Genomic DNA, 26103 nt, shown 5'->3' on the forward strand with positions numbered 1-26103 from the left:
AAAAATTTTGTAAATTATTTTGAATTATTCAAGCATATATTTATATAAATATCCAAACGTATTATCGTGATGGTTAAAGTTGTCTTTGTCACCATCCCTTGGCCACCCATTTGAAATCCCTGTGACCAGTGCAATGTGTATTCTTCCATGCTGTCTTCTTGGCATTTACATACATACGTGTATGGGAGGCATTAGTATAGACACAACATACCAACATTTACGTATATGCGTGTATTTATGTACTGTAGGTGCCTAATGAAGTCTATAGTACTAATTTCTGAAAAATACCGTATGTAAAAGTATTTTCATACATGAATTTTGTGGTGCATTTTGGGCCCCACCGAAGTGGATGGTTGAATATCTACTGTTAGTACATATTGGCCTCTTTCTTTTTAGTAATTGCATGATTTTCCATGGTAAGGATATACCATAATTTATTTCACCATTATGTGTTGAGCATTTAAGTGTTTCAGTTTTTGCTCTTAACAAGCAGTGCTGAAGTGAATAATCTTATTCTTGCTTGTGTATGTGTGTGTGTGGCAGATGTTTCTCTAGGGTAGATGTCAAGAAAAAGAAATGTTAGGTCATAGGGTATGCATTTGTAAATTCTAATAACTTCTGCCAAACTGCCCCCAGAGTGGTTGTCCCCGTGTACACCCCCCTCCCCAGCTGTCTATGCCAAGTAGTCCTCTCCCTACACTTTTTGTGACCTTTCCGGTTTTTAAAAATTATAACATCCCACACCTACAGAGAGGCAGACAGATCTCACTGAGTAACAGCTCTGTGCGTTATCCCGAAGTGAGCCCATCCATGTGGGTTTTTAAGTTGGAAAAGTTCTGTGTTTTTGTGTTCTAGTCAAAGTTCTTTTGTAGTTACACTTTAAATGGTTTGCATAAAATTTTCATGGAATATAGCAGTCATCTGCAAGTTAAACCTAAGACAGATGGGTGATTTGGATCTTAGTGCTCTAATGTAATTTTCCTATCAGTTTTGAAGGGCAGTGTGATTTTGTAAGGTTTTCATCATTGTGCTAAGTAGTTTCAGCACTTCTGAAAACCTTTGAGGCTAGATCTGGTCACTGTGAAACAGAGGCTTCCTCCAGCAGCTATGTGCAGTAACATGAGATGTTCTTGAATTAATGGACAGGGTAAAACGTCTTCCTAGTTTCTGCTTCAGGTGACTGTTACCTGCCCTACGTATAGAATGGAAAATTGAGCCCTCTGTCCTGCCTTTAGTCCGCTTCATAGGAGGCTACCTCTTCTCAGGGGACCAGGGGGCATGAAGAAAGGGTTCTTGTGTCACTTCAGAGGAATTAGTTTTCGTCCCTTTCAAGAAGAGCTGCCGGAAACTCCTAGAATAGACAGACACTGGGCTAAATCACTCTGCCCCTCTCCTCACCCCGCCCCCACGTCTGCACCTGCTTCCCGAATATGCTTTTTAGTCCCAGATGGAGAGGATAATGGCCATATTCTCTCCACAGGTGGTTCTGACAACCTGCTCTCTCAGGTCCCTCCCACCCTCCCACCATTGCACAGGAGAAAACCCAGACTCTGAATTCCTTTTGATTCCTGGGCTTTAGTTTAAAAACTGAAGCATTAGCTCTCACATTGTAGGATTTGTCTGCCAAAGTCTGTGTCAGAGTTTGGAAAACTAGGAGGAGGGCCGCAGTAGTCTGCTGATAATTCAAAGTCAGCTGAAATGTTTTCAGAGTTATGATTTAATTTTTTGTTCCTGTTGAGTCTCTTGAGCAGCCAACAGTCACAGAATTGATTGGCCAGCAACAGCACTGAGTACCATTAATATTAAAAGTGCTTATTTGGGGATAATAAAAATTGTATCCAGTCTGTCAAAGAGGTATTTGGATCTACAGAATACTGAAGAGAAAGCTGAATTCGGAATAATAATAAAAGACCATGTAAGCCATTGCCAGGCAAAAAAAGTTGCACCGTCTGTTAATACTTCTGGTCAACTTCCTTCTGCCATGTCCGCCCCCCCCCCCCCCCCGCCCACTTTCAGTTAATCATTGACTTTGGGGATGCCTGCAGCTGCTTTCTTATCCACAGTTTTATAACTGAATTTCTTTGTCTTCCTAGCATGAAAGCTAAATTTCTCTGGCTGATGTCTCTTGGTTTTTCAGTCGGTATCTTGGTGGTTGTGGAAAGTCCACTCCCAGAAAAGACCAAAACGCAAAAACATCCTCTGCCCAGGACACATCACCAAATACATACAGACTCCTCTCTCATTGAGCTACATATCTTCCTCTTTGGCAACAAGAATGATTTACTTGGTGCCATATTTTTCGGTTTGTCTGCTCTGAAGCCAGCAGCTATTACGGGCTTGGCGTTCCCAGGCACCCAGTTAAGCGAAGGTGACGTGTGTAGTAGGTATCAGATGGATCTGGATATAGAAAAAGCAGCTGGTTCAAAACCGCATCGCTGCCTTTCGGTGCTGGAGCTGTTCACACTTGGGTTAGATAAGGCACGGAGTCCTCCTACGCGGGTACGGAAGCGAATCAGACAGGGTGGCTCTTTGGGCAGCCCATCCATTTCTAGAGTGATTGCTTGGCTCCCCTGCGGAGTGACAGGCAGATCCCTAGAATCCAGAATTTAGCGGTGGCTGGGCAGAACCCTCAAACTGGCTAGGCCCTCACTCTGCGTCTTTGGTTCCTTAGAGATAAATAAACAATCCTTGACCCTCTTTTCACATGCATCTTAGATCAGACGACTCTGCAAAGGCTGACTTCTCTTCCCCTTTTCTCCCCGGCTTTCCAAGCGCCTGCTTTTTCTTATTCGAACTTGTTTTTCCCTTTCTTTGAAACTCTAACAGATGCCAGACAGGGCATTTTCTTTAGCTTGGTTATTAAGCAGGACTCGCACATTGATTTTTTGCTGGTTTGGGCTTTTCATTTTAGAGTTCACAGAGATTAACTCTTTTTTCTGATCCCTTCCAGAGTAAATGTGTCAAATACTGGCCTGACGAGTGTGCTCTAAAAGAATATGGGGTCATGCGTGTTAGGAACGTCAAAGAAAGTGCCGCTCATGACTATACGTTAAGAGAACTTAAACTTTCGAAGGTTGGACAAGTAAGTATATTGTCGTATTTTAGAGACTTTGGTAGCTGGTCATGGTGTGCACCAATCCAGGGTCCTGGGGTTACCCACGTTTGCATGTATCCATGCTCTGGTTCGCTCACGGGTCGGGTGCTTTCTGTGTACCAGATGCATACTGGTACAGTGGCAACAAGACAGGTGCAGTTCCTGCCCTCAGAGCCTAAGGAGACGGAAGGTTAAAAAATAAACAACCGACTAAGCTTTCCGATTGTGCTCAGTCTACAAGGGCTCCAGGACGTTTCGGTAGAAGCGACTGGGTACCAGAGATGGAGTAATCGGGGAGATTTTGCTGTATCAGAGTAACCTCTCTGAGGCTGTGTCACTTGAGCCGAAGGTGGGGGAGCCAGGCACCTAGAGCGTCTGGAGAGGAGTGTTCCAGGCGTGGGAGCAGCAAGTGTAAAGCCCCCGAGGCCTGTTTAGTGATCAGATTCCATGGCATCAGATCTTAACCGCACGTACTTTAAGTCTGTTGCTGAAGTGACTAACTTTACAAAACGGTGTTGGATTTGGATTCATTTTAATTTCATGATGAGAGGGGACTTAGTTTCTCAAGGCCTTTTGGGGACACAGAGGCGAACGAAGCCTTTGTCCTCAAGGAATTAAAATCGCGTAGCCGTGAGAAGCCACAGAAACAGATAGCCGCGCTGCAGAGCGGACGCGGGCTGTAACAAATCCGAAGTGCATGGAATTGCAGGGGCTGAGCGTCCTTCCAGCCGGGGCGTCAGGGAGACTGTCTCAGAAGAGGCGGGGCTTTTCTGAGTGAGGTTCCCACCGGAGAAGACGATGGAGAGAGGGCTCCCAGAGGGAGGTGTCCCCGTGAGCCCTGGCACTGCAGTGCAGATGGAAGGCAAGTGAGGGATGGAGGGGATAGACTGGAGAGAGGCTGGGACCAAGTTGGGAAGTCTTAACCCTCATGTTAAGAAATGCGAACTCCATGCGGTGGTTAGCCCGGAGCCCATGACGGTGATCGCGCCAAGCGAACGCACACACAGAGCCGCGTGCCAGGAAGGTGTCTGACAGCCTCGGGTGGGGTTAGGCCAGGCCGGGTGGCCCGAGTGGCCAGCACGCCTGTTAGGAGGCCGCTGCGGTGGTCCGGGTCTGACGGCCTCCCCTGTAGGTCAGATCCCAGGGACTCTGGCAGTTGGTCTTTCTTGTTTTGCCTCTTATTCCCGCCTTTGGAAATGAATGGCATGTAATATGCCAGGACAAACGTGGAAGAGGCATGACGGATGCCTTGAGGTGGCGCCTGCGGGACGTGGGGCACAGTTGGGCAGTTGGAGGAGGAGGAGGAGGAGGAGGAACCAATCGCGGCGGGCGGTGGTGCTGTGACGAGGCCAGAAACGCTGGCAGAAGGTGTGCAGGATGGCAGGGCTTGAATCGTCCAGGTGAAAGGTGGCACGGTGGACAGAAGGGGACCTCCTGGAGGTAATTGAGTAGAAGGGGTTTGGCGACAGTGTGGACAAGGGTCGAGGCCGGCGCTAAGGATGACCGCCGGTTTTCTAGCGAGAGCGTGGGGTTGGTGGCAGTGGATTTGAGGGGGGAGGGAGGGTCAGCAGCCTTCTGGACACACAGATTGTGAGATGCCTTTGAGACGTCAAAGCGAAGACGGCAGGGAGGCAGGAACGGAGGTTGGGCGAGGAGAGAGGTGGGACCCAGAGCATCGTGGTGGATGGAGGGTTCGTCCTTCCGTGACAGCAGAACGGGAAGAGGAGAAGGTGGCCACAGATGCAGGTAAAGGAGCTGAAACGGATTTTCTCTCTGTTCTCTATGAGGCCAGGCCATCAACTGGGAATCAGAGACGAACTATGTGGGAAGGTGGAAAAAGTATTGAGTGGTAATGTAGTAATAGCAGAGAAGAGGGGAATCCAGCACGATTTCGGGCAGTGCTGAGCGCCCTGTTGAGGTGGCGAACGTGAACACTTGGTGACACCAATCCCTGTTCCTTAGGTACAAAACGGAGAAGGTGGGTGGTTGGTTTTGCCCAGGCTTGGGGCTTTTCCCGGGGATGGAGTGGATGGAGTGAGGGTGGAGGGAGGGGAGGGATGCAGCGGAGGGGCTTGTCAGCATAGTATGTGGCGCCCAAGCCCAACAAGGGGGCAGGGGGAGGCGGGTGGAGAGTAGACGAGGGCCCGGCAGTCTGCTGAGTTCCATGAGGTGGTCAGGGGACCAAAGCGAACTGGAAGCCCGGCCAGTTGCTAGAACTTCTGATGTCAGTGGGGGTGTGGTTCTGCTGACGGTGGGGTGGGGGGAGGTTTACTCTGCTGCAGAGATGGAGAGAGAAGCTGGAAAAGCACAGCAGAAGCAACAGAAATGGAAGAGATGTAGGGGACGCTAGCCAGAGATTCCACGTAGGTGTGTTCAGTTTTAGAGCTAACCGCCCATCTTTCTGTTATCAGGCGTTTCTGAGTAGCAGGTGGATTTTTCTTCAGTTTTAGTAATAAACCATCCGTATTCTTGTTAACAGAGATTTTTGAACAACAGGTACAGGAAAGTTTGGCATTTGGGTTTGTGTTTTATACCCGTGGATTCAGGTGCTGACACGGGACAGACTATTTCTCCAGAATTGCTGGTCACGTGTTACCTGCTTTTTATATAACACATTACATTTTTTCTTTAAAGTGCTATGACACGATCTCATTTCAACTCCTAACTGCCTGGCGGAGATCTCTTGGGACAGAGGTTTACCCAGGAGGAGGAGCATGGATGTGCAGGGCAGCTGGGTCTCATTCCCTGATTGTTCTGTGACCCATGTGGCCCCTGAGCCTTAGCCGACTGGTAACATTGAGAAAAATTTTTATCGTGGCATCGGTAAATTAAATGCACGTACTTCAAGAAAAGCTCTCAGTTCTGGTTCCTATTCCTTGGATGTCTTGAAAGTCACTGGTGGTGGACCCGGGCTTAGTTACTCTCTCCTTTAAAATCTCCTTTAAAATGTCAGTAGCTTGGGTTGCCCTCAGATCCGTAGCGCGAACATGTAGCAGTGAGCACGTAGCAGTGAACAGAGCTGCTACAGTGGCCTCATCCGGGTAGATCCGGAACGCGGTACTTTTGGTCTTCTGTACTCTTTTTTTTTTTTAATGTTTATTTGTTTTGAGAGAGGGGGAGAGGAAGAGCGAGAACCTCAAGCAGGCTCTGGTGCAGAGCCCGATGCGGGGCTTGGGCTCCCGCATCGTAAGATCATGACCTGAGCTGAAATCAAGAGTCGGACGCTTAACCAACTGAGCCACCCAGGCAGCCGGTCGTCTGTAGTCTTGACCTTTATTAACGGCCCCTCTCCTTAGACGAGCATCAGTGGCTGAGTCTTTTGCTGCTGCCAAGTAGTGGCTGTGTGTTTATCGGTCTTGTTTAATCCTCACGGTAGTTATTGTGAGAGGGCTTATTATTCCCGTTTGCAAGTGAAGAAATTGACGCTTAGAGATGTCTGGAGACCACAGTGATAATGAATGCTGGGATTTGGGCCTAAAACCCAGCCTTCTGATTGCAAAGCCTGTCTTTTTACCTACTTTGCACTACACAGAATCTTAAAATACCGTGATACTGTAATAAAAGTGGATGTTTTGGGGGAGGGAAGGAGGGCTGGGTATAAAAAGAGAAAGAGGCAAATGTGTCTTGAGGGGATAGCTGTTTTCTCATCTGCTGGGAAGAGAGCCCCAGGACCCAGGGGCCTCAGTTGCCTCTGGAGTTGAGCTACGCGTGGATGAGGAGGGAAGGAGGCATTGCCTGCCGCTGAGGATTCAGAGAGGTGATGCAGGTTGTAGCTTCCTGAGGAACGCGTTGCTATACTGGACATTTTGGTTTATGTCAGAAGCAGAGACTTGCCTCCAGGGTTGCTCAGCCAGATCCAAAAGGAGGAATGATCTGGGAAACTTGCAAAGATGACCTTTAAATGGAGCAGTTGGCTCACATCGGCTCTGGGAAAGATCAGAACGGGGCGATTCCTCAACCCCTTGATTTATTTAATTCTTTTCTGGTTTTTCTTGGCTCTACTCCAGGGGAATACAGAGAGAACCGTGTGGCAATACCACTTTCGGACCTGGCCGGACCACGGAGTGCCCAGTGACCCCGGGGGCGTGCTGGACTTCCTGGAGGAGGTCCACCATAAGCAAGAGAGCATTATGGACGCAGGGCCTGTGGTAGTTCACTGCAGGTGACTGGCCCCTGCCACCTCTCCAGGCTGCAGCCTGGCCTGTCTCTTAATGCCCAGGGCTTGTTTTTACCTACCCACCCCCAGCTCTTTACCTGTGAGAAAAATTTAATCTCTGTTCGAGGCATGCATAAACTGCACTGAGGGACACTTTGCCCCGAGAGTGTATTTCTCCTAGGTCCTGTGGGACTGCCAGGTATTGGTGGTAGCAGGGCAGAGGGGGGAGCATCATCCTTATGCTCAGACAGCCCTTATGTAGTCTCGTAATGTTTGCTTGTTTTTCCATTTTATTTATTTCTATTTATTAAAAATATTTTTTAATGTTTATTTTGAGAGAGAGAGAGAGAGAGAGAGAGAGAGTATGCACAGGGGAGAGGGAGAGACAGAGAGAGAGAGAGAGAAAGAGAGAGAGAGAGAGAGAGAGAGAGAGAGAGAGAGAGAGAATCCCAAGCAGGCTCTGTGCTGACAGCCATGGCATGGGGCTCGAACCCACAAACCATGAGATCATGACCTGAGCCGAAATCAAGACTCGGATGCCCAACCGACTGAGCCAGCCAGGTGCCCCCAGTTTCCTTTTTTAATATAGTGACTTAGGATTCATCACTTTAATTACGGCTGTATTCTCTCCTGCCACAGAAATAAGGTGCATGTTTTCCCGATAATATACTTGTTTACTTTCAAGGTTTTGGACCACTCCCCACACAGGCCTCCGAAGGCCACGCCCATGGCCTCTCGCCACAGTTTACAGCCTCTAGTGCCCACATCTGGGCTTCATGGTTTTGCTGGGGCAAGTTTAGTTTCCCAGATCTCATCCATGTGTTGGACAAGTAGCTGCATGTGAAACTTAATTCCCTTTTTAAAAAGCTGTTGGGGCGCCTGGGCGGCTCAGTCGGTTAAGCGTCCAACTTCGGCTCAGGTCATGATCTCATGGTTTGTGAGTTCGAGCCAAGCGTCGGGCTGTCTGTTGACAGCTCAGAGCCTGGAGCCTGCTTCAGATTCTGTGTCTCTGTGTCTCTTTTTGCCCCTTTCCCTGCTCACGCTCTGTCTGTCTCTCTCTCTCTCAAAAACAAAGAAACAGTAAAAAATTAAAACACAAAAAGCTACTGTTTATTGAGCACTTGCTGTGTGCCGGCCTCTGTGCTTTGTGTTTTCCATACATTACTAATGTTTGATGCATATAACAAGCCTGTAAGGCATATACTATCATCCCCATTTCACAGATGAGGAAACTGAGGGTCCAGAGTGTATGGGACTTGCCTCGGCACGTTGTACAGGAGAAGCCGGGCTCCAAGTATAGGTTGGACTAATTCCCAAGCCCTCTTAGCTAATCAATTCTCAAATACAAATAGACAATCTTATAAATACTCCCAAGAGCAGACATCGTTTCTGTTAATATTACTAGCTTGGTTTTGAGTCTGAAACCCCCGTGAATGACTCCATTGTCATTGCTTTGTCCTTCTACCCACAGTGCTGGAATTGGCCGGACAGGGACGTTCATTGTGATTGATATCCTTATTGACATCATCAGAGAGAAAGGTAGGTCATCTGGAGGGCAAGAAGCTATAGTTCCTGTTTTTAGTTTATGGAAGGAAAATGCTGGTGAAAATAGCCTGGGGGGAATCCGAATGTTAAAACATTTTCACAAAATCTAGGCTGAGGACTTTGACTTCCAGTGTGTTTGCGAGGGAACAAAAGTGATTCTGTTTGATTCTCGACATAAAACGGAGCCTTGGAGCTGTGGGTCCCAGTGCTGTGGTCTTTTGCTGAATATGCAGCGGTGGTCTTTGCCCACGCCCCTCGTCCTGGCGGATGTTGTGGGGTGGTGCCGTTTGGAAAGTGGGGGGGTTCCTGACCTCCAACACCTTCTCAGCTAATCTTCTGGGATCATTTGTATCGCCCGGAAGGCCAGTGTAGCCCTCGGAACACGTCCAGTTGGAACATTTGCTTTATCTCTGCGTCTGCCAGAAGTTGTGCGTCTTCATCCGGGCCCTGCAGTTTGTCCCGGTGCTTCATGGTGTTTGCTTTGCAGGTGTCGACTGCGACATCGATGTTCCCAAGACCATTCAGATGGTGCGGTCTCAGAGGTCAGGGATGGTCCAGACGGAAGCTCAGTACCGCTTCATCTATATGGCCGTTCAGCATTACATTGAAACACTACAGCGCAGGATTGAAGAAGAGCAGGTATGCGACCCAGAGGGCCTGGCGGGCAGATTTCCGTCTTCTTCCTCTGGGCAGCTCTCCTACGCTCTCCTTTTGAGCGGGATGGGCCCCTGAGAGCCAACTGTCACTGTTTGGGAATGGGAACCTTGTTCCCAGCCAGGAAGGGCCTCTCTCAAACCATTCCCTACTTCACAACTCTGACTTCTCAGGACAGGGTACCGTGGGGATGGACGCCCTGCCATCATCCTGGCCTGGCTGACTGGGCAGCGGCCACGTGGAAAGGTTAGGACTTTCCCAGGCAAATCCCGGGATTTTCACATGGCGGGTTTGGAACCGAAGGCCTCGAAGTCTCCAGCCTGTTCCAGTTTTGATCCGGGCCGTCTTTACCCTGATCCCATCTTTTAAACGAAATGCTTCACTCTTCATTGCACACAGCAGTTTGAACCATCAATTTGGTTGAGTTGGAAACAGTGAGATTTCAATTTTAATAAGCCATGCATAATGAAGAAGAATGTGGAACTGGAGCCTTTCCATGTGAAGCTATTCATAACAGACACAAAGCTGAGTTAATTAGAAATCCGCTGAGAGGAGGGAAATGAGACTGCTCTTTTGGGGATCTGTGCTTCTCCCCTCCCCTCACCAGCCCCGCTGCTCCGCTGCAGACAGGCCTGCTTTACCCTGTTCATTGCCTTCCAGAGAACTCGGCTTCGCAAAATGGCACCTGCCGGCGAGTCGAAAGACTGGTAGCCGCGTTATCAGAGCCTGGTTAGCCAAGTAAGATACCTCTTAGTTAGCCTAGGACGTTCTCAGTTCACGTGAAGACACTAGATTGTTTCATTGTACAAAAAACATCTTCAGAAACAGCGTAGGTATGAAACGCAAGGTCAAATAGTCAACAGGTATCTGGTTTCGACCTTTAGTGTGTTAAATCTGACTTGGTGTTATGAAATATTTAGATGGTTACTATAGGCTATTTCCTCTTTGTCTTCCAGTTATCCTTAATCTGGGCCAGGAATAGTTAAAGCATAAAGTTGCTCACAGAGAAGAATCTCGTACTAAATACAAAGAGAATGTAGCACAGTTGGTACAAATTGGAGAATAGTCAGGAATGTCTTGAAGCACATAATGTAATCTTGTGTGGAAAAGCTGGGGAAGGAGCTCTCTTCATTTCATTCAGAAGGTTTGGTATTTATCCTTGTTCTGGAGACTTCTGGGACTTCCTCTCCCAGCCTCTATAGCACTTCAGATCTTCTCCTTACCACATCCAGTCTCTCTGACCCTGAATCTCGAGTTGCAATTTGGATTTAGGAGCCTCTTTAAAAATACTTTTATTGCTGCCCTTTTTTGGGGGGTCAGGAGGCAGTAGACAAAAATGTTCCGTAATAATTGAAATATTATAGAATCTAGAAACCAAATGTCCCTGATGATCCCACCCCAAGAGTGCTTGCATGCATGCATTCATTCAGCCTGTATTTTTTGGGACTGACAGGTGCCAGCACTGTCCTCAGCACGTTAACTGCTATTTGGTCTAAGAGGCTTCAGAGTCTAAAAAATGTGTTGACTTAGATTATTCATTATTACTTATTTTTTTTACTTTTAATTTTTTTATGTGTATTTATTTTGAGAGACAGTGCACATGCAAGTGGGGGAGGGGCAGGGAGAGTGGAGAGAGAGAATCCTAAGCAGCCTCCAGGCTCCGCACTGTCAGCACAGAGCCTGCCTCTGGGCTCAGTCTCACGAATGAGATCATGACCTGAGTCGAAATCAAGAGTCGGCCGCTTAACTGACTGAGCCACTTAGGTGTCTTAGAGTATTCATTTTTAGATACTTTTTAAAAAATTTTTAAAAAATATTTATTGTTTTTTGAGGGAGAGAGAGACAGAGAGAGAGAGAGAGAGAGAGAGAGAGAGAGAGAGAACGCAAGGTGGGGAGGGGCAGAGAAAGAGGGAGACAGACTCTAAGCAGGTTCCAGGCTCCGAGCTGTCAGGCTGATAAATTTTTTTTAATTTATTTTTTAGAGAGTGAGAGTGGGGGAGGGACAGATAGAGAGGGGGCCAGAGGATCCAAAGAAGGCTCTGCGCTGAGAGCAGTGAGCTTGATATGGGGCTTGAACTCACGAACTGTGAGATCGTGACCTGAGCCAAAGTTGAACTCTTAACCAACTGAGCCACGTGGGTGCCCCCAGATGATTCATTAAAAAAAAATTTTTTTATGGTCATTTTTGAGACAGATACAGAGCATGAGCAGGGAAGGGGCAGAAAGTGAGGAGACACAGAATCCTAAGCAGGTTCAAACTCATGAACTGCAAGATCTCGACCCGAGCTGAAGTCGGCCACCTAACCGACTGAGCCACCTAGGCGCCCCTAAAAATAAGATCCTATAACATGTGGTTTTCTGCATTGTACTGTTTGATTCTGTGCTCGAACTTACTACCTGATTTCGTGGTAAAGTAAGAAGTACCTTCGTCTAGTAGAAAGCTTAAGTGGTAGACTTAAACAGTAAAGCCATCTGAGTTTTAAATTGAGCAGAAGGATGAAACTCATTCGGGATCATTGATTATTCTTTTAAATGCCATCATTTTCAAAATTCTGAAGAGTTAAGGACCTTTGGGAATGAAGGAATTTGCTGACAAGGGTAAGTGAAGAAAGACAGTAGGTCAGGGACCGGCGGGCTGGGGAAGGAAGCAGGAAGTAGCGACAGCATTAGGAGGAGGAGAAGCAAAAAACAGGTGGTCGTCCAGGGGAAGGTGCGAGTGAGGCACGTTTTCAGATTGGCTCCTGTGTCCCTTTCACGTGTCCCTATCCTTTTATGTTCGAGTACTTGCTCACTTTCTGGCATGCGAGATGCTCCGGGCTCATCTTCTGTTTCCCCTCTCCTGGCCTTTGAATTGGCCATTTTTCTGTGGAGCCCCAGTTCTGTTTATTAAAGACAGGTATTTAAAATTGAAGGTTTGGGGGGGCACCTGGCTGGCTCAGTCGGTAGAGCATGCGACTCTCGATCTCAAGGGTTGTGAGTTAGAGCTTATTTGAAAATAAAATTTTGGCTCAGTCAGTTGGGCTCAGTCGGTTGGGCGTCTGACTTCAGCCCAGGTCATGATCTCACAGTTCGTGGGTTTGAGCCCCACATCGGGCTCTGTGCTGACAGCTCAGAGCCTGGAGCCTGCTTCGGATTCTGTGTCTCCCTCTCTCTCTGCCCCTCCCCTGCTCACACTCTGTCTTTCAAAAATGAATAAACGTTAAAAAAAAAGAGAATTTATTTAAAAATAAAATTTTTAATAAAAACAAAAATAAAATGAAGTTTTGGCTGTTGGGTATGCTTATTGCTACTGGGTATTACTGCTTCTGGGCCCTCTCAGTAGACAGTGCTAGGAAATAATGCCTGTATACTAATGCACATATGCATAAATATCAATAATTGTCGCTGTATCTGTGTGTGTATAAGCTAAACCTCAGTGCATGTTGATGTCTCCGGCTGTCATTCAGTACCCCAAGGCTCAGACTAGCCTTCCCCTTGCTAATTTGTAACTTCTCTAACTGGGGGAAACCTGGTTCCCATGATCTACAATTTATTTGCTCATTTGCTCACCCCTAGTATACATGCGAAATAGTTTCAGAGCTGCTTGCCTGTACCCCCATGAGAATCAAATTTACCATGTGGGCAACTCTTGTTTGAAGGAAAGAATTCCACATCCCACATCGAGCATCCTTTAACTGCAGCGTAGAGACTCTGGGTGGCGTTCTCTGAGTGCATCATACTGCAGGACAGAAGATACCTTTAAGAGTTCTGTAATCAGGGGTGCCTGGGCGGTTTAGTCGGTTAAGGGTCCGACTCTTGATTTCAGCTCACGGTTGTGAGATTGAGCCCCACATCTGGCTCTGCGCGGAGTGTGGATCCTGCTTGGGACTCTCTCTCCCTGTCTCTCTCTCTCTGTCTCTGTCCCTCACCTGGTCATGCGCTCTCTCTCTCTCAAAAAATAAATAAATAAGCATTAAAAAAAAAAGAATTCTGCCATCACCAACGGGCCAGGATAGAAATGCAGCTGTGCTAGATTTCGGTTGTCGCCAGCAAAACTGAAGCTGGCCTGTGCTGGCAGTTAGCATCCGGCTCCTTCTCTTTCATTAAATGTTTCGTTGGGTATTACTCCTTTAAGAAATATTTGGGTGCCTTTTGTGTTCCAGACACTGATTAGATGCTGAGGATATAACAGAACAAGATAGACGTGGCTGTTGCCTCAATAAAACTCCTGTTTCACCAGATGGAAAGTTTGAGTTACCGTGAGGCCCTTGTCTACATTTGTCCTGTCTTTTTTATTCATTTCCCTGGACTTGTGCTTTTCACACATCTTCCTCAAGCTCCTTGGTGCAATCAAGAGGCCTTCTCACCTTTGTTCATTCATTCCTGCATCCATTAAAATAGGCTGTGCTGTGTGCCACGCTCTGTGCTGGACACTGGGGCTATGAGTGGTCATGTTCCTGAAATGGAAAGAAAGCTGTGTGGTTGGAGTAGAGGGAGTTGGATGGGGGCTGGGGGGTGTCATGGGTGGGATTGGAAATGTAAGCAGAGATCTGATCTTGAGAGCTTGGGGCTTGCAGGGCATATTAATGATTTTAGACTTTATCCCGAGGAGAATGGGACGTCGCCGAGGATTTTGAAGCAGGGGAGTGACATAAAAAGATCCTCGTTTTGAAAATAGGGCCCTGGCTTGAGAGTGAGGAGTGGGTGTGGGCTGTGGGCTCTGGGCTCAAGCAGTTGCAGGGGGACCAATGTAGGTGAGAGCTGATGAGAGCTGAGGACAGTGGGGGCTAATGGTCAGCACAAAGAGAAGCAGAACCGGTAAGATTTTGTGATGAGATGTGGGCAGGAGTCAAGGTGTTTGTAATCCTGACATTTGAGCTCAGAACATTCTGCACAAGTATCTTGTTGCTCTGTAACTTAGACAAGAGCATTTTCATTTGACCCTTTCTTTCTACTCCTGGCTTTTGGGCTTTTTTTGGGTAAATTGATATATGCTTTATTTCATAGTCTTAATTTTTTTTCTTAATTAAAAAAATATTTTTTAATGTTTATTTTTGAGAGAGAGCAAGTGGGGGAGGGGCAGAGAGAGAGAGGGAGACGGAGGATCCAAAGTGGGCTCCGAGCTGATAGCAGAGAGCCTGATGTGGGGGCCCAAACTCACTAACCGTGAGATTATGACCTGAGCTGACGTCAGATGCTTAACCGACTGAGCCACCCAGGTGCCCCTTTAATTTTCTTTTCTTTGTTTTTTTTTTTTTTTTATGCCCACTGTGGGGCTCAAACTCACGACCCTGATACCAAGAGCTAGCCAGGAGCCCGGGGCTTTTTTGTAACTTAAAGAATTCACTGGATTTACTTCATATGGCAAGATATTTAATGCCAGATGATTTTAGAGACTTGTGGTTGAACCCTCCTCTCAACCTTGACTGTGTGTCAGCTGGCAAGGCTATAAGATTTATTATAAATATTACAGAAGGTTTGGTATAACTATGCTGTGTCATTGAATTTAGGTGAAAGATAGATCAATTTCAGATCGCCTTTTAAGGCTCTGAAACAAGTCTCTCTCCAACCCCCCAAAACCAAAACTACCCCAATCCCTTGAGAATTTTTCTTGTTCTATAAGGATAGCCTGGGCCGTCACAGTCCTAAGAAATAAACTCAACTGATTTATGGATCAGTTTTATTTCTTGTTCTTTCTAAATAAGCCTGAGAAGCTCCAACATTTTTATGCTTTTCCTTGAGCCACTTAATTCATTGAAATAATTCCTGTCCCATTTCTATTAATTATTCCCTGTTAGAAAATTCTTTTGTAATCACTTTATGTAGAAATACTGATTTTTTTTTTTTTTTTTCCTCCCAAGAAAGTAGTAGGGAGGGGCGCCTGGGTGGCTCAGTTGGTTAAGCGCCCTACTCTTGATTTCAGTTCAGGTCATGATCCCATGGTTCATGAGATTGAGCCCTGAGTCGGGCTCTGCACTAACAGCACAGAGCCTGTTTGGGATTCTCATTCTCATTCTCATTCTCATTCTCATTCTCATTCTCATTCTTATTCTTATTCTCATTCTCTCTCTCTCAAAATAAATAAATAAAACATGAAAAAAAGATAGTAGAAGGGAGGCAGAAATGGGGGTTGCTGTTCAGTGGGTAGATAGTTTCAGTCATATAAGATGAAAAAGTTCTAGAGACCTGCTGTACATCAAGAGCGTATACTCAGGGTGCCTGGGGGGCTCAGTCAGTTGAGTGCCCAACTTCGGCTCAGGTCATGATCTTATTGGTTCATGAGTTCAAGCCCGGTGTTGGGCTCTGTGCTGACAGCTCAGAGCCTGGAGCCTGCTTCCGATTCTGTGTCTCCCTCGCTCTCTGCCCCTCCCTCGCTCATGCTCTGACTCTGTCTCAAAAAGATAAATAAAAACATTAAAAAAAAAAAAAGAACATATACTGGACAGTGCTGTGTACACTCAAAATTTTGCCCAAGAGCATGTATCTTATCATATGTTGTTTTTCGTTTACCACAATTAAAAAAAAATGTGTTGAGTAGAAAGCAAGCTTATGCTTCAGGTTATTGATTGCATATTTAAATTTTTTATTTGTTTATTTTGAAAGACAGAGCACAAGTCAGGGAGGAGCAGAGAGAGAGGGAGAGAGAGAATCCCAAGCAAGCCCCTCACTGTCAGTGTGGAGCCCAATGTGGGACTTGAACTCATGACCTGAGCCGAATGAGGTCATGACCTAAACCGAAACCAGGAGTCAGACACTCAACCGACTGAGCCACCCAGGTGCCCCCAGAATAAGTTTTAAAATAAGAGCCGTTCTCTGTCAAGTCTTCCACTTAATATTTTATTTTAAATTATATCTTTTAAAAGATTGTTTATTGTGTAAGTCATTATTGCAGTGCTAAAAATCTGTGACTGCTTTTCAAGGCCTTTAGATTTTTTTTTAAAGGTTTATTTTTGAGAGAGAGAGAGTGCTAGGTGGGGAGGGGCAGAGAGAGAGGAGGACAGAGGAGCTGATGCAGGGCTCTGTGCTGACCTCTGCGAGCCCGATGTGGGACTTGAACTCACCAGCCATGAGATCATGACCTGAGCCAAAGTCGGACTCTCAACCGGCTGAGGCACCCAGGCACCCCAGCCTTTAGATTTTTAAAAACATTTGTTCAAAGCATTAAAATACTACGTAGAGAAATTTTCTGTTTGGATATCTTTTTTGCAACTTCTTCCCTAGATTCTAAGATGTGTAATGGCTGCTTGATCAGTTAATAAATTGGTTGGGCTGCTTCAACAGGCTGAGTAATAGTGGCTTAAATAAGATAGAAGCTTATTTCTCTTCTAACGTAAAAATCCGAGTTGGCAGGCAGCTGGGGAGGAAGTGGGCAACTCTGCTCGTCCAAGGTCATCCGAGGTCATCCGAGGGCCCAGGCACTTTGCATCCTGTCACCCTATTGCCCTTTAGGACGTTTCCTTTTGCACACGGTTGCAGACAGCACGAGGAAGTGGTGGCCAACAAGCAGCCAGCTTCCTGCCAACGTCAAGCCTTTTCTGTGAAGAGTCATTGAATCTTTCAGGCTGTCCAGCTTCCTTTGTACGTTGGTCCCAAGTTCACACGGGATGAGATGCTTTATACTCCATAGGTTGGAGTTGTAACAATTCTTGTATGTCAAATAAGATTTTCTACTTTTGATTAGCTGTTGTTTGGGGGTAAGTTCTGAGTCAGGAGAGCAAGAAGACACTTCACCAGTGGATTTAAACTTGTTTTATGTTTTATTCAAAACATTTAAATAACAGTAGTATATCTATAATCATCCGTTTTGCTTTATCCTATTTCTTCCAAGTTTTGTTTTGTTTTTTTCTTTTATAACAGCAATCAAATGTGGCAGGTACAGCTGTCAGCCCCAAGTGCACGCCTCGGAACCCCAGGGCAGTTGCTGGGCTTGTAGTCTTTTTTTATATTTTACGATACAAATACCAATAGTCTATACACAATAGATAACACTGTTTTATATATTTAGAATGTTTAATCACATAGGATCGTACTGTTTGATTGTTCTATAATTTGTGTTTTTCCACTTACCATTGATTATGAAGCCTGTTTTGATACACACACACACACACACACACACACACACACACATACACACACACACACACACACACACACACACACACACAGTCTTTCTTTCTGTTGTGCCTCTTCACTGTTGCATATTATTTCATGGTATGAGTATATCACGTTGATTCGTTCTCTTGTTGTAGACATTATTAAGAATAATATGTCACTGGACATCCTTGTATAGCTCTTTTAGGCTTATGTGTATGGGTTTCCCAAGAAGCAGATGTTCAAGATTGTAGGATATAGTTTGTTTGTTTGTTTGTTTGTTTATTGACAGAGAGAGTGTGAGCAGGGGAGGGGCAGAGAGAGAGAGGGGGAGATGGAGAATCCCAAGCAGGCTCTGTGAGTGCGCAGAGCCTGACGTGGGGCTCGAACTCACGAAACTGTGAGATCATGACTTGGCCTGAAATCAAGAGTTGGACGCTTAACTGACTGAGCCACGCAGGCGGCCCTGTAGGGATGTATTCTTATTATTACCAGATACTGATTAGTGCTTCCAGTTCTGACTAATTGTGCCCCAGTTTACCCTCTCACTGGTGGCAAATGAAAGTCACTGCTGTACGTCAGTATTTGATGTGGGTACCCTTTCTGATATTTGCTGTTTTTCTTGAATAATCCTCGAATGAAGGCAACATTATATAATGATGACAACTTGGTGAGTTAGATTTTCAGAATCGGTTGTTTCTAGGTGAATTTAGGAACGAAGAGTGATAAATCATCTAACTGGGACTCCTACCAAATATAGTTCACTCTGCATCTGAGATGAGATTATATTTTACTGGTTTTCTTTGCCAATTTTTTTTTTTTCCCAAGAGTATCATTGGAACCCAAAATAAAGTCTTGAAGTGCCAGGGTCTTTCCTTGGGTGGGGGTGGGAGGCAGGAAGGGTACGATAAGGCATGTGACGGTTTCTGTCAAGAGTGCTACTATCTTTTGTACCTGTGTGCCATTTTTACTTGTAGTGAATTGATTTCTAGAGCTCTTTTCCCGACTGTTTATCTGAGAATCATTAAAAATGTTGCAAGCGAACTATGAAATGATTAGATGTTAATGTGGCAAAGAAAGTGTGAATTCTGTCTTAACTCAGAAATAGATACAGTTGGTTTTGATAGTGTGAGCTGTTAATGCATGACTCTGTGCTTTTGAATTGTAAGGTTCAAAAGTATTTTTCACTTGTATGGTGCACTTACACCGGGGAGGTGAATTCCCTAACATTTGGTCAGCCTACCAGTATGCAGGGTTCAGCCTGTCTGCCCATCTGTCTGCTGAAATGCCACCTTTGCTTCTTTATTCCTTTAAAACATTCCAGTTCCTCATTTATGCAATCTTCACCTTTCAGAAAAGCAAGAGGAAAGGGCACGAATATACAAATATTAAGTATTCTCTCACGGACCAGACAAGTGGAGATCAGAGTCCCCTCCCGCCTTGTACTCCAACACCATCCTGCGCAGAGTAAGTAGGAGTGAAGGAAATCCTTTCTGCCTGAATACAGTCCTGCAGAAAAGCTTACAAAACAACAGGTCTTTGCAGCACACACTTGTCATGGGTGCACATTGTTGTTGCCCAACCGATGCACGAGTGTATCAGCTTTCTAAACAAAATTTTAATTTATCTAAACTGCAAGCTGATTGGTACACCGCCTATGACTCTTTGAAGCTGTAAGTGTAGCAGGTGGTGTTCTCTAAGAACATTGAATTTTCCTTTTGACGGGGTGGAGATAACACCTGTTGTTAACGATTGACAGCAAAGGTAAGTAACTTGCCCCTTTTGATGCGTTGAGACTCTTTGCTAAGTAAAAGTGAATAAACTGACTATTAATGTTTCAGTGCTGCCATGTTCTGCTAATTTTCCACAGTCAGCAGGCAACAGAAATCTACTTTGGGCTTTTAAACCAGGAGTCTGCAAACTACAACCCCCAGGCCAAATTCTGCCCATGGCCTGTGTTTGCACAGCTCATGAATGGTTTTTAAAAGGTTATATTAAAAAACAACAACAAAAAGGCATTGCAAAGACTATCATATGCCCAAGACTGAGTATGGCCTGCAGAAATGAAATTGTTTACCCTCAGATCCTTTACAGAAAAACTGTGCCCACCCCTTGTTTAAGCTAAAAACGTGTTAGGAAAACGTTTGTTAAATCGATTATGTGAACGGCAGTTGTAAGTTATTGTTCTTCTGTATATTCTGAAATCGGTCTCTGGTATAACATTTACTTTTTATTTTCCCCCAAGAGTCTTCTCTCTGTTTGCTTCTGATGTGGATTTTTAAACCCCTGCTGACTTTAATACTCTGTATAAACGTTTTAGATAGCAAATATGAGGCTTGTATTTACATTTGGCTTGTAGTTAACATCGAAATGAAATTATACAGCGAAAGCATTCTCTCCACCAAGTCGCCCCTTCCTTCTGCCTCCTTTTTCCTTCCCCAGTGGACTGATGGGGAAGGCTGATATTTTAAATTGCTACCTGCAGTCATTTGCAGCAGCACTGGCACGTCAGGGCTCTGAGTCCTTGCCCGAAAGCTTTCCCTGAGTAACGGCAGAACACGTTAACTCTGACGATCCCTTTACCACTGGCCTTCCTGTGCAACAGGTCCTCTGCCTCTCTGTTCCCATCGTATTCCTTGTAGGGCGCAGACCCAGGATACCCCGGGCCCTGGGCCTCTTCTGCTCATTTCGTCTTGTCCTGCCCAGGCTGGCACCCCCAGCGACTGGGTCCCCCATCCCCTTGGACTGCTCTGATTTCCATTCCCTGCTCAGCAGAATGGAGTCTGGCCTCTGATGTGCTGGCCCTTCATCCCAGGGCCCTAAACCACCAATGAGCCTCACCCTTACTGTTCCCCTTCTCATAGCTGGATCCGGGCTGAATGGAAGGATAGTCCCTACCACACTGCTCCTGCCTTTCTTGGGTCTCTTGCCCAAGAGATCCCTCTGCTTGAATGTAATATCTGTCCTTTCTATGTGCACATGTCTCCGTGCTTCAAGGTCTTACTTAAAGGCCTCATCATCATACAAGCCTCCTTTGCTCTGCCCTCAAGGAAGACGGCTTGTTTTCCTCCAGCCCCAGAGAGCACAGGGACTCAAGGCTCTTATTTCACTTCTAGCTTGATGTTGCTGTATGTTTATGTCTTACAGCCCGTCTTAGAATGTTAGCTCCTGGGGGCTGTGTCTGCACCATATCTGGTCCCCAAAGAATGTGGTATGTGCTTTGTAAATGCCACGTAAGCTTGGAGAGCATGGTCTGCGTTTTTATTGATGCTTTTTTTGTTTTTCTTTACAGAATGAGAGAAGATAATGCCAGAGTCTATGAAAACGTAGGTCTGATGCAGCAGCAGAAAAGTTTCAGATGAGAAGACCCACCAAGACTTCAGTACAGAAATCGGTATTTAAATTTTTTTAATGTTTATTTATTTTTGAGAGAGGGAGAGAGAGACAGACATGAGTGGGGGAGGGGCAGAGGGAGAGGGAGACACAGAATCCGACGCGGGGCTCGAACCCACCAACTGCAAGATCATGACCTAACCTGAAGTCGGATACCTAACTGACTGAGCCACCCAGGCACCCCAGAAAGAGGTATTTAAATGGAAGTGCTCCCCAGTTGTTTCTATCACTTGTGGCATTTTTAAGCAGGCGGCTAATTTGTGAGTGTTCTAACAAAATGTACTATCGTTGAGTTTTACAAACCAGCCTCTTTTTTCTCTTCCTAAACTTCTTTTCTCTCAGCTGGATTTACTTTAGAGTTCATTAAGGATTGAAGCCAAATGCAGAGTTAATTCTGTGGGGAGCAGAGCTGGCACTCAGTACTCAGGGATGGTTGCTGTTGGTGATCAGGTGTCCCATTGTTTGCACTTGTATTAGAGTTGGTTTACCCGAGCTGTGCCCGGAGATGATCTGTGGGGGCCCGGGAAGTGGGGGGGACACAGCTCCGGATGGTTGGAGTCAGGACGCCCGGGTTCTCATCCCCCCCTTGGCCCCCGATTGGCTGTGCGACACAGGGCACTGGGCTCCCCGGGCCCCCGCCCCGCTCACCTCCACATCCCGTCCAGCTCTGCCACTGGGAACTGCTCTCCCTTGTCTCTCTCTTCCCTGTCGGTCACCTTTGTAGACGGCGACCCAGGTGTGTGATGTGTGTTGGCGGCTCAGTTTCCATATTGCGTGTTGAAATTTCCATTTTAATGGGTAGTACACTTAAAAGCTTTAAATCTACTTTAAAATGGTTTAATGCCTCGAGAGACTTTTAGATGCATGCTCCTTAAAAATTCTCACTTATTTCTTCCCCAGATGTGGACTTTCACCCTCTCCCTAAAAACATCAAGAACAGATGCAAGAAAGTTTCTGCAAAGAATGAATTTGAACTTGGAAGGCTTGTGTCGTGGCCGACTACCTTTGGACAGGCAAAATTCAAAACCATTTAAAGACCACTGTATTCTAACTCAACAATACCTGATTACCAGTTACCCATTTCCTCACATCCGAAGAAATCATCTCTACAATGTAGACACTGTTCTGTTTTAGAGAATTTTATTTTAAATTGAGGAAGCAGTTAAATTGTGCTCTGTATTTGGCAGATGATGGTGATTCAAATTCTACTTCTCGGCATTTTTTTCCCCTTTTTATAATCTTAAAAATTCAATCATTTTTTTCTTTGTGGGGGATGACAGAGCGCTTGTAAGAGGAAAAACGTTTTGGGAAAGGTAACAGCATCCCGTGGGAGTGAGAACAGGTTCAGGTATCATTGCTTATCCAGCAGTGGGTAATTCATTTGATGGCCTCTTTTTTGGCTAAATGATAATTAAAGCCAGTGCCCCCAGACTGTCGGAAGTCGACAATCTGTCTACTTTTGCATTGCCATTAAAAAAATCATGGGAAAAAAGAATCATGGAGATTTAGGATAGAAGGTGTGTTTTCTTCGTAGCAGATGACCAATTACCATTCAGCCTGTTGACTGAGAAGGATGTGGTGGGAAATGTTTGTCATGTTTTCTTTTCATTTGAGTGATTGTCTTGTGTTCAGGAAAAAAAAAAAACCGCATCTGTGGACAACCAAGCAGTGTTGTGCTTATGGATTGTCGGTGACAAACCCTCCCAAAACGAAATGGCTTGAAACAATTCTCTTTTTTTTTCCCCTTCCTCATTGTTCTTTAGCCTGGGCCGGGCTCAGTCGAGCTGTTCCTGTGCTCTCGCTGGTGTCGCCCGTGCGGTCAGCCGGTTGGCCGAGACATTGGGGTGGCTGGCCTCTCTCTGCAGGTCCTCTGGCCTCTCCTCCATGTGGCCGCCCCAAGTGGCCTGGCCAGCAGGGTAGCTGGACCGCTTACGTGGCAGCTCAGAGCTCCCAGGCTATAAGGCAGTAGTTGCCAGACCTTCTTAAGACTTCAACCCAGAACTTCTACTGCCCCCTGTTGATTAGAGCAAGTCACGGGCCCAGCCCAGAGTCAGGAAGAGGGGATGGCACGAGAGCATGAAGCTGAGGTGTGATTCACGGGGGGGCCCCAGAGTAACCGGATGTCAGAGTCAGTGCCACGGGAAGACGGCAGCAGTTAGCGAAAGTAGAAGCTGCTGGTGACGTTGGGAAATCGAAGCGGCGTATAATAGCCCGTGTAAGCTGGAAGTCAAAGAGAAGGACAGAGGGCCTTCTAGAAGCTTCCTGAACCATTTCTGCTGGCTCTGAGCATATTTTCTGAACCATCACTTGGGGAGACCGGTCTCGTAAGGATGGGTGTGTTTAGGGGGCAGAGCCACCCTGTCACCGTGGCGCCCACAGAGGGAGGCGACTGTGGTGCCCTCTCCACGCCGGTGGTTTCGGCCGGGCTGCGGCAAAGCGGGGGCCTCCTAACGAGGCCGCCAATCAGATCGCATCGGCAGTCGCTCATTTTTGTTTTAACCAAGCAGTGAGATTTGCTCCCGTTCTACCTGAAGTGCCTTCTCCAAAGACGTCCTCTTTGCCTCGTGTTGAATCATCATCCAGTGAGTGTATTTCAATTAAAGTATCATTGGTTGGCTTCGTAAAGATGATGAAGTGACACGGCAGCTTTGCCATTAGGTGACCGTCTCCTTCACTCAGATTCTTCTTGCTCTGGCTCCCGAAAGGAAGGACTAGGTCCGGCCCCAGTAGTACTTCCTTCCTGAGGTCTTTACCTCCCGTGAAACCCTGAGGAAGTTTGGGAAGAGCCTCCGCTGCCACTTTCACAGACAGAATGCGCGTTGACCCCACCCCCCTCGGGTCCCCTGTCCCTCGAACCTAGCATTGCTTTAGAACACAGGTGTGGCTCAGAGGTCATTACCTCATCAGAGGAATGTCAGTGACGACTGTCTTCCTGTCAAGCCTGTAAAGAAAGAGATTCCAGTTCAGTATTTGCAACAAGGATCTTGAATCCTGTTCTTTCCATTGCACCGCCACATTGAGTTGTCCTCCTTGGCCTTGATTTTGTGGTGTAGCTTAGACTCTGGACTTTGGGGGCAAAGTCTGTCACCAGCATACAAGGGTTCGATTGTACACATGTACCTGCTGCATTAACGTCTCTGCCTGTAGCTTAAGATTAAGTTGTGTTGTACGTGAAACAGAAACACTTGGTCTCGGCTGGCTTTGTTTGTTACAGGACATTGACTTCACTTAGATTTCCCTCCACGAAGTCCGCAAACCATCATGTTATGTAAACTTAGGCCAAGACAAGATTGCGATAGTCCCTAGGTTGCTGAGGTCTGTTACGTGTTTGGTGAGAGGTGATGGTAGGTGCTCAGATGAGGTCACTCTCCACGAGATGGAATCGGGAAGAGAGAGCGGTGAAGACGGGGGGCGCTTGAGGTACAGCTGTTAAAAAGGAGTGGACGTGAAAGTTCCAAAGAGGTGGCGTGTGAGGAAGTTGAAGGGCCCGGGGCCAGAGCAGTCCATGCTTGGCTGAATCGGGTTACCCGGAAAGTAGGTGTGGTCGATACATGTGTGCCTGCTTCTGGGTGGCCGGTAGACGTTAAATTTGCACAGTATCCCATAGCTGGTTGAGGATTTTAAAATTATCGGCATAGGATAGGGTTTTATATTTGGGGTGAAGAAATTATCTGACACTTGGCATTAGGGTTTTTTTTAAAAAGCCAAATTTCAGAGTCTTAATAGCTTTTTTTTAAGCAAATAAAAAGACACCTCATATCCAGTGTGTGGCCCTCCTGAAAATTATGATCCTCTCCCTCTTACCCTCTTCAGATGCGGCTAAATGAGGATGAGAAAAGAAATGTATGACTTTCTTGGTGTTTGTAGGTTCTTCGTGGAGCCTAGTGGCTTTGCAACAGCCAAGAAGATTATATCAAGATTATTTTTTAGGGGTTATTTTACTGGGGATCTGAAGAACTGATATAACATCCTGGGTTATTTCTAGTTCAGGGGAAGGTGGAAAGGTATGCAATTGTGTTTTGTTGTAGCTTATTAATCCATAAGGGAAACTTAGACTGTAGACGTTAAGTGCACTCCCGGTACAGTTTCTGTTTTCTGTATGTCGTTGGGGGATTCACGGTTTATATAGCAAGCACATGGCCTCCCTGATTTCAAGATGCCTTTATCAGGATCTGTATTAGCCCGTAATTTTGTTGAAATCTTTCTCCCTCCTGCTCTTGAAAAATAAGTTCCAAAACCTAGTTTATTCTATCTTCCATCATTAGAAAGTTTGTTCTTTTTTCACTATGGGCAGTTCACACAAGGCAGAAATATTAAACAGTTGGTTTTAGTGTGTTGTATAACTTTACTGTATATCAAACTAATTTCTACAAGTTTTCATCCTAAACCTCAAATCATGTAATTAATAATTTGCCTGTTTATTTATGACATAATTGTGATTCTTTTATTAATAAAAGCTAATAGAAAAGGATCCTTTTTTAAGCTGATGACTAGACCTACATTTAATTTTCCTGCAGTATATGAAGTATTGTACCAGAGTATTAAAAGATATGTAATATTTTATTGATAAATCTATCCTTTAAAAGGAATACGTTTTAGGATGTCATCATTTTGATGTGAATCATGTAAATGTTGATAATATGCACTGTTTATTATACATTTAGTGTTTCAAGAGATTCACTTAATTGCCTTTTTGCCCACGTATTATGTAGTCTATTTGCAATTGTTTAAAAAAAAAATGACATGAAAAGAATAGTTTATGTAGAGAAACATTAGTGGATGTTAATGGTCTCCCCACCTGTATTTATGGGTGTTAGTTCAACTGCGTTGCTAGTTACGAAGCTGTATTATCAGAGTAAACGTGTATTTGTAAACTGTATGGGAACTAAAAATTAGGAATAAAACCATTTTCTTATATTATGGTATATTTGTCATTTACTGCATCAGAAATGTCCAGGAAAAACTGAGATTATAGGCCAATCTCTTACACTGGCTATATGCCGACATTTACCAGCTCTTACCTAGAGGGTAACTTGGGAAACAGAATGCATGATTCTGTTCCTCAAGCATTTATCGAGTGCCCACTCTGAATGGCTTTGGGAGACAGGGAATTCTGTTTGCAAGAACTTCCAAGTAACAAATAGAAAGTATGTCTGTAAAATACACGGGTAATGGTTAGGAAACGTACAAA

The 26103-nt window shown here is 45.6% G+C and overlaps 1 protein-coding gene across 2 annotated transcripts in view; it reads left to right on the plus strand.

The window, feature by feature from the left end:
• The window catches only part of PTPN11 (protein tyrosine phosphatase non-receptor type 11), a 79934-nt gene extending 54105 nt beyond the window's left edge, over positions 1–25829 (plus strand). The window contains exons 10-16 of one of the 2 annotated variants that reach the window (XM_042961470.1): positions 2951–3082; positions 7090–7256; positions 8722–8789; positions 9283–9434; positions 18874–18986; positions 20812–20913; positions 21813–25829. In XM_042961470.1, coding sequence (XP_042817404.1) covers positions 2951–3082; positions 7090–7256; positions 8722–8789; positions 9283–9434; positions 18874–18986; positions 20812–20881 — 702 coding nt within the window. In that variant the 3' untranslated portion in view covers positions 20882–20913; positions 21813–25829. The remainder of the gene's footprint in view (positions 1–2950; positions 3083–7089; positions 7257–8721; positions 8790–9282; positions 9435–18873; positions 18987–20811; positions 20914–21812) is intronic. The other variant, XM_042961471.1, reaches the window with a different exon arrangement.
• Positions 25830–26103: the final 274 nt, after the last annotated feature.

The sequence above is a fragment of the Panthera tigris genome, chromosome D3, assembly GCF_018350195.1.
Source record: "Panthera tigris isolate Pti1 chromosome D3, P.tigris_Pti1_mat1.1, whole genome shotgun sequence".
Taxonomy (NCBI): domain Eukaryota; kingdom Metazoa; phylum Chordata; class Mammalia; order Carnivora; family Felidae; genus Panthera; species Panthera tigris.